Source organism: Taudactylus pleione, unplaced genomic scaffold, assembly GCF_031769625.1.
Source record: "Taudactylus pleione unplaced genomic scaffold, aTauple2 ptg000381l, whole genome shotgun sequence".
In the NCBI taxonomy this organism is placed as follows: Eukaryota; Metazoa; Chordata; class Amphibia; order Anura; family Myobatrachidae; genus Taudactylus; species Taudactylus pleione.
Genome location: NW_028284782.1, coordinates 10,788,784 through 10,801,036, shown reverse-complemented (window position 1 = coordinate 10,801,036; position 12,253 = coordinate 10,788,784). Strand labels below are relative to the sequence as shown.

The 12,253-nt window shown below is 40.3% G+C and overlaps 1 protein-coding gene across 1 annotated transcript in view; it reads left to right on the top strand.

Moving 5' to 3' along the window:
* Positions 1–218: 218 nt before the first annotated feature.
* The window catches only part of LOC148507871 (vascular endothelial growth factor receptor kdr-like), a 299,765-nt gene continuing 287,730 nt past the window's right edge, over positions 219–12,253 (top strand). Inside the window, exon 1 of the mRNA XM_088445571.1 lies at positions 219–768. Coding sequence (XP_088301697.1) covers positions 705–768 — 64 coding nt within the window. The 5' untranslated portion in view covers positions 219–704. The remainder of the gene's footprint in view (positions 769–12,253) is intronic.

The window sequence follows — 12,253 nt, the reverse complement described above, 5'->3', positions numbered from 1 at the left end:
CCTCAGGTCATCTGCACTCCATACCTGTAATCTACCTGTCATTGATCCATCTCTGAGAGGGCAGGAAGGGCAACAGGATTTTTTTTACACAGAGATCCTTTAAGACCAGAGTATTTAGTACAATCTGTGCAATCTTTGGCTAGCCTAGAACAGAGCCAGGAAAAGCTGCCTGGAAGGCATGGTGACACGAGAGGCTCTCTGGCTGCGTCTGACGTATCTCCTTCCTCTTGTGTTCTTATAAAGAATCTCAGCTTGTAGCAAACATCCCAGAAGAGAGACACTCCTGGCTGGCCATGCACTGTGGGACATAAATGACTCCTGCTGTCTGCCTTCTCTTTAGATAGAGTGAAGAGGAAACCTATCCCCAGGGGTTTTGCAGCTGGGAAAAAAAAGTTTTCAGAGCAAAAGAAAAAAGTTATAGTGGAGTCTGCAGCCTGTGTGATCTATTCTGCACAGACCTGATCGGCACCTGCAGGGAGCTCAGCTTCTCACAAACACGTCTGGATCACAATGTCTGGCTGAGCAGCTTGAGCTATTCTCTGCTGCTGCTGCCGCTGCTTCTGCTTCTGCTTCTGCTGGAGGTGGCTGTCCTCTGCATCCTGGGGCCAGGAACTATCGCTGTGGATTTCAAGCCAGTTGCAAATAAGGAATTGCGGTTATAAGCTGTATAGTTCTTACACTCTACCTTCCCATCAGCTGTCTCCATGGGAATGATGCACATTGTCACTTTGGCTTTTGCCCTCCTACAAGGATTTCAGTGCAGCTCAGGTAAGAGGCAGTGAGCGACCATCAGCTTCCAGGCCATGTCCTCTGTGAATGTGTGCAAGTGTGGGTTGGTTACAGTAGGTGTTTTATTGCAGGTGCTCCAAGTCAGGTGGCTCTCATGTGCGATTAGCTATAGACACTGTACGGAGCTGGCATTGTACTTTGTACCACTGATTGCCCTTTATCAGCATGGAATACACATGAGATACCTAGTAGATAGATAGATAGATAGATAGATAGATAGATAGATAGATAGATAGATAGATAGATCTATATATCTATCATCATCATCAATAGGTTGACCTACTTTACACACTCTTTATTGTAGGGGTCACAAACGATTTATTCTGAAACGTGGTTAAAGTTCGGTTAAAGATGACTCTTTTTACAAGTCACACAGCTATAGTGTATACTCAATTACTCATAGATTATAGTGTATACTCAATTACTCATAGATTATAGTGTATCTGTATACTCATTGATTATAGTGTATACTCAATTACTCATAGATTATAGTGTATCTGTACTATCATAGATTATAGTGTATCTGTACGATCATAGATTATAGTGTATCTGTATACTCATAGATTATAGTGTACATGTACACTCACAGATTATAGTGTATCTGTACACATAGATTATAGTGTATCTGTACGATCATAGATTATAGAGTGTATCTGTATACTCATAGATTATAGTGTTTCTGTATACTCATAGATTATTATGTTTCTGTATACTCACAGATTATAGTGTTTCTGTACACTCATAGATTATAGTGTTTCTGTTCACTCATAGATTATAGTGTATCTGTACGATCATAGATTATAGTGTATCTGTATACTCATAGATTATAGTGTATCTGTATACTCATAGATTATAGTGTTTCTGTACACTCACACATTATAGTGTCTCTGTACACTCAGATTATTATGTTTCTGTATACTCACAGATTATAGTGTATCTGTACACTCACAGATTATAGTGTATCTGTATACTCACAGATTATAGTGTATCTGTATACTCACAGATTATAGTGTATCTGTATACTCATAGATTATAGTGTATCTGTATGATCAGATTATAGTGTATCTGTATACTCATAGGTTATAGTGTATCTGTATGATCATAGATTAAAGTGTATCTGTATACACATAGATTATAGTGTATCTGTATACTCATAGATTATAGTATATCTGTATCAGATCGGACTTTCCCAGCAACACTGTGACCTATTGCTGCTCAGAACCGTTATTTTGTACAATTAAATAGGATATTTTTATTTGAGGGGCTGATAAGTAAATAGATAATGTCCTCAGTCCGGCTATGTCTTCCTATATAAGAATCATGGATGGCATAAAGTATTGCCCACTGCACTTTACACGGCTCTGTGACCGAACAAGGCTATACTGTAAGTGCTTTCTTATAGGTCGCAGAAATGATAAGGGACATGTCAAAGCCATAATACTGTAAATTGCAGTAATGAGGGGTATTATTCCTTTTATTGCACAAATTTTCTAACACTAACAGTGATGACATCAGAACTCACCAGTTATAAGTGATGACATAATCATTTCTCCTTATACAGATTTTATTTAGAGGAGTTTATACATATATTACACACACAATACGGCTGTTATACATGTCATGCACATAATTTCTGTAGGCAGTGATGGATGGAATTTTTGGTGTAGTTTCTGAGATGAATATACTGTAACAACCCTTGATCCGCATGAGGGCGAGAGGGTGTCTTTGTAGGGACAGCAGAAGATACTTTGCTGTGATGTGAGACAGGTACAACTGTAGTGATGTGTGAGGCACTGAGGCGAAGCTTTGCCACTAGAGCAATGTTTATCAAATTTGGCCCTCAAGGCACACTGACAGACCAGGTTTTAAGGATATCCATGTTTTAGCATAGGTGACTTAAATAGTGCATCAGTCATTTTGGTTTAACTATCTGTCTGTGCTCAAGCATGGATATTTTGTTATTGTGTCTTGAGGCGTGTGAGAAGCACTGCGCTAGAGAGTACAATTAGTGGTATTATATGAAATGTAATTCTGATTGACTGGCTGAGCCTTTCAATTATTTGGATGGCTTCTGCCTACTGTAAAATTTCACACCCTATTATACCACAAACCACATCTTAAATGTTTCCAACTGGGACTATTATACCCATAGTAATTGCTGCTGTCTGGAAACACTGCATCACCGCAGTTCCCCCCATGGAAACATCCATTTACATCTATTGACATACAGATGCCCCTATAGTGACCTTTAGTAAGCCTTGTAATGTTACTTCATTCTGTTTGTTTTCTTTATGCATGCAACTATTTCAGATATGTAATAATGTAACTGCTTGGCGGGGGCATATTCTTTTTTCATTTCGGGATGTGTTTTCAATTAGCGCTACAAATTCTCTGAATAGTGTTCAGTTTGTAAAATCTTCCAACAGATGGCGCTCTACTCCCCATTTTTTGTTCTCAATTGCAGAATATATTATCACTTAAGCGCAACACTGTATGCAGACTTACATGCAACCTTACATACAGGTCCAGCATGCTAAACTGTCCTAGAAAGTTGGGGGCAGGCTATAAACGGAAGTATATTGTTGAGAGTAGAGATGGTTATGTGTTGTTAATATGAACAGCCTTTGGCAACCCATAGTTCTCTGCTGTTGCTGACCTACCGATGACAGAGCATGCTATAAGTAGTACAGTACTTCAACAACGGGTAAAAAAACCCTGACTTTATTTAGTGGTGACATTACATAAGTGTCTTTACCTGCATGTTTGAACTAGTGCAGCATCTTAATGCTGCAAATGGAAATCATTTATTTCTATGAGTAAATTGTGTGACTTCATACAAACTTTAGCTAGGTGAAAAGCACGTGTGACACTACGCTTACCGGGACCTTTTATGTTTTTCCCTTAAAAATTGATTTAGATTTACATTAAACAAAAATACACTATTTTGATTTGACAACTCTCTGTGTTTTCTGCTGTAATTTGACTTGCAAGAATTATATTTACTGTATTATATGTTTTAGGGACCTATGGTGTATTTGAGGTATAATCCCCAAAAACACCCGTTTTCGCGGGTTTACCTCAAATACTAAGTATCCACCGTAAGTATTAAGGAGTGACCGCAGCAGGTATCTATGGCGGATGTACATGTGCAGTCTACGGGACTGCACATGCGCAGCACCCCCTGCAGTGGCCGGCAGCTCTCTGGAGACGTCACAGGGACGGGCTCCTTTTAGAGTCCGTATCCTTACATGTTCCGGATGATACATCCAGCCAATAGGACCGCTTTTGCAATGCGATCATGGACATTACTAGCATGCCCTGATCACATTGCAAAAGCGATCATTGATAAATGGGCCCCTGTGCATTAATAAATGCTGTCCTGAGGTGAATATTAAGGTTCCATATTGCAAAGGAAATTTTAATTTTGAATGAAAATATCCCAGCTATGGACAAAGAGGAACTCGCAGTGACAGTTGTTGCGGTAACCTCTGTCCCTGTGAGTTATATCCCCAGTATTTTGTGGAAGCTGACACTGCGTATGCGCGCAGTGTCAGTTTTCGCCACCAGTAGAAGGCAGCAGGAGAGAGATCCTGCTCCTAAGCCTCCATAGGCTTAAGTTTCTATAGGCTTAAAGCAGTTTACACCATCTAAAGATAGTGTAAACTACCAGGACCAAACTCCGAAAAGCTTCACTTTTCGGAGTTTGGTATATAGGGGTCAGATTGTAATCCCCATTGATAATAATGGGGACTGCAATCTGCAGTGCTAATTTCCCGGAAATCTACTCAATTGTGTTATTAATACATAGTAACAGTTCATAAAATTATGCAGAAACTGCAGTTTCTACATAATTGTATGTAAAAAAAGCTTGATACATAGGCCCCTTAAAATGCCATAATAATAATAATAATAATAATAATAATAATAATAATAATATTATTATTATTATGGCAATTTAAGGGGCCTATGTATCAAGCTTTATTTTCATAAATTAATAATAATTATATTTTTTCATACAAATAATAATAATAATAATAATAATAATAATAATAATAATACAAATTATTATTATTATTATTATTTTTATTATTATATGTTTAACTTACAGTTCTTTGGAACTAACCTTTTCAGTCCATTAATACCATTACAGAGCTTCTGAGAATCATTCTATACAACCCAATGTACCTACCAAACAATTTACAACGTAATCCATCTATAATAATCTGACATGTTTATATTATCCATCTACTCCAGTTATGTATCTTGTTCGGACTAGAACCTTTAACTAAAAGTCGGTGCTCATAATTGTTTTTTTTATAAGAGCTATAATTTCGTCACATACCTGTCCTACTAGTGTATTTCACTCATATTTAATGTTATGTGTAATTATAAAAGTATTTGTTCCCAAACACAGACTCAACCTATAAAGTTCACTTTATTTGTACTCTACCTACCTACAGTAAACATTCATAAACTGCACTAAGCAAAAAGTTTATGAAAAATACTTTGGCGCATCATGGGTCAGTGTTTTCAACAAAATAATAAAATCTACTGATTTTCAAAGTAACAGTTTTCTGATTAACAATATTTGTTTGCTTCATCAGTTGACAACCTCTGACACTGAGACACATTCCTCCAGCATAAACACTTGCTAAGAACTACATAACCAAAGAGGAGCCATAATGTCATAGTTGCTCATTATGGGGTCTATTCAGCAAAAGTGACGATGTTACCCAGAATTTTTATTGGGCAACATTGTCACAATTTTTTATGAATCATTAAAACTTAAGTAAGCTATTCAGCATTATTTTGTGAAGGGACAGCGGTTGCGGTAACACGCTATCCCTGCGATGTTACAGAAGGTATTGGTATCGGTTTCCAAAATCAATACCCTCTGTTTCTGCTACTACGCATGCTCAGTCATGCGCTTCCGGACAGTCCCTGTTCCGGCTTTGAGGTGACCGCGGAGGGGTAAGCAGGGGCGCTGAGAGGGGGGGAGCGGGTACTGATTACCCAGGCCCGGCCATGCCATGGGGCCCGTGCCGCAGCACACAATAGTAGCAGTTTGCTTTTATTTATTTTTTTTACCTTTTTCTAAAATAAAAAAAACACCTTTATTAAAACTTTGTGGTCGGCGGGCAGCAGCTAGGGTGGGGAAGTGTGTGTGGGGATGGGGGGTGTCTTGCTCACTGGACTATGTGTCATTAACTGTAACTCTCAGCCGCCGCGCCGCTGCGGAGCTAATGGTTCCTGAGCCTGTTGTTGAAGAGTGAAACGGAGCCTCGTGTGATGATGACGTCATCATCTCACGAGACCTCACTCTTCACCAGGCTCCGGGAGGTGGGAGGGGACTGAAAGAGACAAAGGAAGGCTGGGCTGGGTATTCCTGGGCTCTGTGTGGAGTGTGTGTGACCGAGGAAAGAGCCGAGGAGTGCGCCAGTGACTGTGAGCGAGACAGGGCTGTAGTTTGTATATTTTTAATTTGTAAATATAATAAATGCATTCATCCTTGTGTTTATATATATATATATATATATATATATATATACTGTATAAATATATATATAATTATTATCCTTTATTTATATGGCGCCACAAGTGTTCCGCAGCACCTTACATAGTACATAGAACTAATAGGTGAACAAGAAACAAGTAACTTACAGTACATTACAGTGCAGGACAAGGACACAATTTATATACATTGCTTCAATAGCGATTAAAGCACTCACAATAAGCAGCAGGGAGTTGGCAGTCCTGTGTTAGGTGCCCTTATGGGGAGTAAAAAGAGTAGAAGAACATGTAAAGAGAAGCACATGAGGGAAGAGGTCCCTGCTCGTGAGAGCTTACATTCTAAAGGGGAGGGGCAGACAGACAGGCGTGACACAGAAGGGGAAGATAGGGAGGAAAGAGCATGAGGTGCTTTATATATATATATATATATATATATATATGTTTATATATACACATATGTGTGTGCAAATGATATATATATATGTAGTGATCCCACTTACGTTCTTTAGCGCAACCTGTACCCAAGAATTACAGCGGACGACCCACTTTCGAAAAAGAATTGGGTCCTGGGGGATGCGCTCTACAACCAATGACAGCTGAGATGCACAGCAGACAATAGTATCCTGTAGTGTTCCCGAAAGGCTGCCCGATTTTAAGAGACTCTCTGCCCGCACCCTCCGCACCCTGCCCTGCCCTACCCGCGGTCTAGCAGAAACACTAATCCGGCTGCTATGCGCCAAGGCCAATAAGATCTTGCCCTGTCTCTCTCTCTCCAATAGATGGCAAAAATGTCACGTGCTGTGTATGGCTGGAGGGGCCCCGGGAGCTTGTTGTACCGGGGCCCAGGATTTCTCTTGGCAGCCCTGGGGTTAAGTTCAATTACAGCCTTTCCAAAGTGATTGACATGTGTATACAGGCTTTATACTAGCCTGTATACATGTATATTTATGTGCTTTTATATTTAAAATGTATAAATACATTTTAAATATAATAGCACATAAATATACATATGTACAGGCTAGTATAAAGCCTGTATACACATGTCAAGCATTTTCGTCGGGTTTAACATGCTCTAATTGGTTTTACCTGCCGGCAGTCACCGCAAACCAGGCACAGAGACTGGGTGAAGTTACAGGATGCTGCAGGGATTTATGGGAAAATGTCCCTCTGTTTTCGGGCAATTTAAGTCATTTTCTTCATATAACGCCATTCTGAGATGGCGTTATATAAAGTAATGATTTTTCGAGCAATTTAACAATTTTTGCTATGCTGAATAACAAAGAGCGTTAAAGCACTATAGAGATCAATGGCTGATTTCTGCAGTGCGAGATGGGAATTAATGGAGAAGATAACTGCGTTATCTTCTCCATGATCCCGTTGCTGAATAGGGGATTTACAAAAAAATGTGGAAATGATGCTTTCCGCATTTTTTATGTAATAAAATCATTGCTGAATAGACCCAAAGATCACTTAAGGCTGATCTGCATAACGCTAATGTATGATATAACCACATTTCACAGTCCTGGAGATTTTTGGCTGAACTTTACAAGGTACACAGTACACTGGTGCTAGTAATATAAGGGAGGTGTGAAAACCATTCTGCTCTATAATATAAAGACCTGTTGACAACCATACTCATTTGTGGCAAATGTTTCCATGATTGGACACAGAACAGTTGTAAGTACAGTATGCTTCCCATTTCAAAACTGTACTTGATAAAGAGTGGTGTAAGTATTCTAAAAAAAAAAGTGTTTGCATTTGCATATTTATATAGATCATTAGAATTGCATTGATTATTAATGGTGGGACGATTATTAATGTGTAAAACTGAGTTTCTGAAATGCTACATTTATCACCTTGAATTTCTAATGAATGAGTGCTTAAGGTCAACACAGAGAGCAGATAAAATATGAGCTTATAAATCATGTTTAAAAAGCATAGACTATAGTGCCTAGGTGGGCTAAGCTCTTATCTGCTGGCTGACCTTATGCATATGTGTTGGCTAAAACATAAGTAGTTAATTCTTTAAACAGCCTGAATATTCTTTAAACCTTACAAAGATCAGGTCAAGTGTGCTCAATGGTAGGTCTCTGGAAACAACACATATTTCTCTTGTAGTAATGAGATAACAGTTTAATGCAGGGAGTAAACTTAAACTAATGCTTAAGGGAAACTAGAAAGTTACTCATGTTATATTTTATTTTGTCTGAGATCTTGTATTTGGGTATCAGATACATTTGCAATGTTAGTTAGACCTATGGGAGGGAGACTGTTACACTAAGATACCAGAATTCATCTAGACATTTTCTTAAAAAGATTATATTTAAATGCCGCAAAAGAATATTACAGACTAGGGAAAGGTCACAGAGGTAGCACTCTGGAAAGTACGAGTATGCACTGGTCAAATAACAGTATGTTTCATTGTTGTTGTATTTTTTTCTTTCATGGAAGCAATGCCCCCACCCCTTTGTATAGGAGTATTGCTGTAACATTTTCTTGTATGCTTCCTACAATACAGAATGTTGACACATAGATTTCTATAAGTAGGATAATTTTATTTATTGATTCAACTCAGTTAAGTTATTGAAACTATTGATCCATTATTCAGAAGAAATATGGTGGCATCAGGCAAGCAACCTCTGAATGACTGCTGGCTACACACTGACAGATATATTGGCCGATCAATTGATCGGCCAATATATCTGCTGCAGGTCGGCCAGTGTGTACCAGCGATATGTCTGTGAACGATGGCGACCCTGTCTGTGACCCGCTCCGGGGACAGTGGCAGGTGGGGAGTTTGACCGGGGCGGTACACCTGTCAAACCATAACGCAGGTGTCCTAAGGCGAGCTCAGGGAGGACAGAAACCTCCCGTGGAGCAGACATATCGCTTGGCTGCGCTGCACAGCCGATGGACAGATATGTCTGCAGACCGCACATACACACACAGTAGGAGCCGCTTGGAGGGCGGCGGGACACACCCTCGACCCACCCCCCCAGGCCGCCGGGACCCGCTGCAGCATGCAGATGATGGTTGTTCAGTGTGTATGAACGACGATCATCTGCAGATATATCTGCAGATCACTCGATCTGAAGGTATATCGCTTAGGTCGGTACCCACAGTTGTGTGAATGCCTGTCTGCTTTGACCTTATGTAGAAGTGATATCTAAGATAAGATAAAACAATAGAGTTCATTATCCTTCATGACACATTACTTTGACTCATTTCTACTTTAAAATACCACTAAACCGAAAATATGAGTTTTTTTATATGAAAGTTAAAATGAGCAATAATCACAAGTATATGCGAATAGGCACTTATTACAAAGAACAGTCACTTGCACTAGACTTGAAGACAAGGGAACATATATATTTAATGAAATAGAAAAAAAACAACCGTCCTGTTGCTAACAGCTTAAACACAAGTTTACATATAGGTAATAGGGGCCTATTCATCATCGAAGGCCGTATGGCCTCCGATGATGAAGAATTGACCTCGCTGCGAGGGATACTTAAGTATCCAACTCGCAGCGGGGGAAACAGGGCACTGGAGCAATTCATCATTGCTCCGGTGAGGGGACAACTGCTCCGAAAAGCAGCTGTCCCCTCGGTTAGTATCGCAGCTACAGATGTAGCTGCGTTACTTACCAGCTCCCCATCATCACGGCTATGCATGCGTGACCTCGGATCATGCTTGCGCACAGCCGCCGGGGAGATAGGGAGGAGGCGGCGGAAGGATCCGCTCGGATCCCTCTTCGCATCCCCAAAACTCCTTCCCATAGGAAGGAGCGGGGATCCCAGAACAAGCGCCGTCTGAAGATGGCGATTGTTCTCGGCAGTTTTCAGAGTTTACTGCATACCAAGGGGTTTATATCGGACCCCTGATGATGAATGGCCGGTAACTTAAATATGCGGAAACTAGCATTTCCGCATGGTTACCGTGCCATTTATAGTTTGATGAATAGGCCCCCTAGTATTAAATGACAATGCCCTCTCTTCAGATGTTAAGATTAAATAACTTAGAGCCTGATTCAGCATGGATCGCATTTGCAACAGCATCCGCAGATAGGCTGATTGTTGTGTACTCCACATGCGTATGCACCGCACATTGCAGAATGAGTGACAGGCCGTGAGCGTTTGGGGGTGGTGATGGGGGATGGTTGCCGAAACGCAGTCGTGCACGTTCATTTAAATGTCATTGCATGGGCGGCAATAAATTAGCCACTGCAATTGCTTACGCAGCTTGAGTATGCACTGCGTACGACAAGACTTAAAATTCTGAGACAGGCTGTAATTGTGCATGAGGGGCCGATGTTCTCCGATGTATACACTGGATTGCAAGGTATTAACAGATGTGAGAAAGCATTAGCGAGTGTCTCGATGCTGGCTGAGCGGTGGCAGACATTAGCATTTTTTTGTAGATTTATTGCGTGCGATTACGCTATTGTGAATCGTGCTGAATCAGGCACTTTGTCACTCTCACAGGCTCAAATAAAATAACATATAACTAGTTCCAAGAACTAATCTGTGAATCTGTTCTTTATGGTGGCCCACCCAATTCTGTTCACATTTGGCGAAAGATGGTGTATCCGGAAATAAACATGAAATAGAATATATTACTAGAAAATATTACTATGGTGTCAGGGCCGTAACTAGGGTAGTGCGACCAGTGCCATGGCACAGGGCACCACAGGGGTGTTTGGGTATCTCAATTTTCCTGTTTATTATCATTCTCACTTGTAGCTTCCTCTTCTTTTATCCCCAGCATCTCCTGGACTCCCCTATCTCTTCCCTGGCCCTTCCCCATGGCACCAAATGGCCAATGGCACCAAAAAGTCTAGTTACGGCTCTGTATGGTGTATTGTATGGTGAGATTTCTACTGACCTTGTGCACATTTAGGGCTATCGGAAATGATTGTAACTCAAGCCCAGATAACCACCATTATGGGGATATCTTAGTCCATCACTGTGACACCCTCTGGTAACTCACAAGAATGACGATACAACAGGCAGATACCAAATCTCATGGTCTTTCTTCAGTTGTTCCTTTTCAAATATTTCCATGAACATGATTTAGGATTGTACCCAGAAGAATGAAAAATCATTTCATAGTGTAATTCTGTTTTAATAACATCCAATAAGAAATAGACAATAAAACAGATAAAACCGGTCAAGATGGTTTCCTGCCAAAAAATACTTTGGTATGCACTTTGAAAGGTCAAAATTCTGTTTGATGGTGAAACCCAGGCAGACCGAGGTACGCTTCTGTGTCCTGGACCAAGTTTTAGTTAGCTGTATTATTGCATTTTGACATTTGCAGTTTAATGGTAACTGAAGAGCTCTAACTTGCTAAGCATGGTCAGCATAGTCTCAGAGACCCCAGCGATTCTGGTAGAAGGGTGATTATTGGGAGCTTTTGGCAGAAGCCTCAACTAAATACTCTCTTACAAACTATAGTGTCTGAGGTTGTGTCAGCTTTGAATTCCGAAAACAAAACTCCATCAGCAAAGGACAAAAAAGGGAAAAAGGAATGCAATGTCTGTGCATTATACGAAGTGCAAAGCAAAACAGGCATGATACTGCTGATCAATTGTCTGCAAATTTCAACATGAAGTGTGAGCTGCACGGCCCAATGAGAACTCCATAGAGCTAGATATTATAGTCAGGTTGCAGTTCATAAACTGATCACCACAAATAGAAATGTATGATCAGTGGCCCACAAAGAATGTGCATTGAACTATTGAGCACTGGAGGAAGGTGATATGGTCAGTTGATGCATCTTTCGCCATCTTCTCAATGCATAGACAAGTACATTATATTTATGGCAACAACCTGGAGAACGAAAGTGTTTTTTTTTTCCAGCAGTGAAGGGTTTTGGTGTTGCATTGTCCTGGCATGGTTTTCATACAATCATTCAGGTATTCAGGTACTAGCAAAGGTTAATACTAATAGCT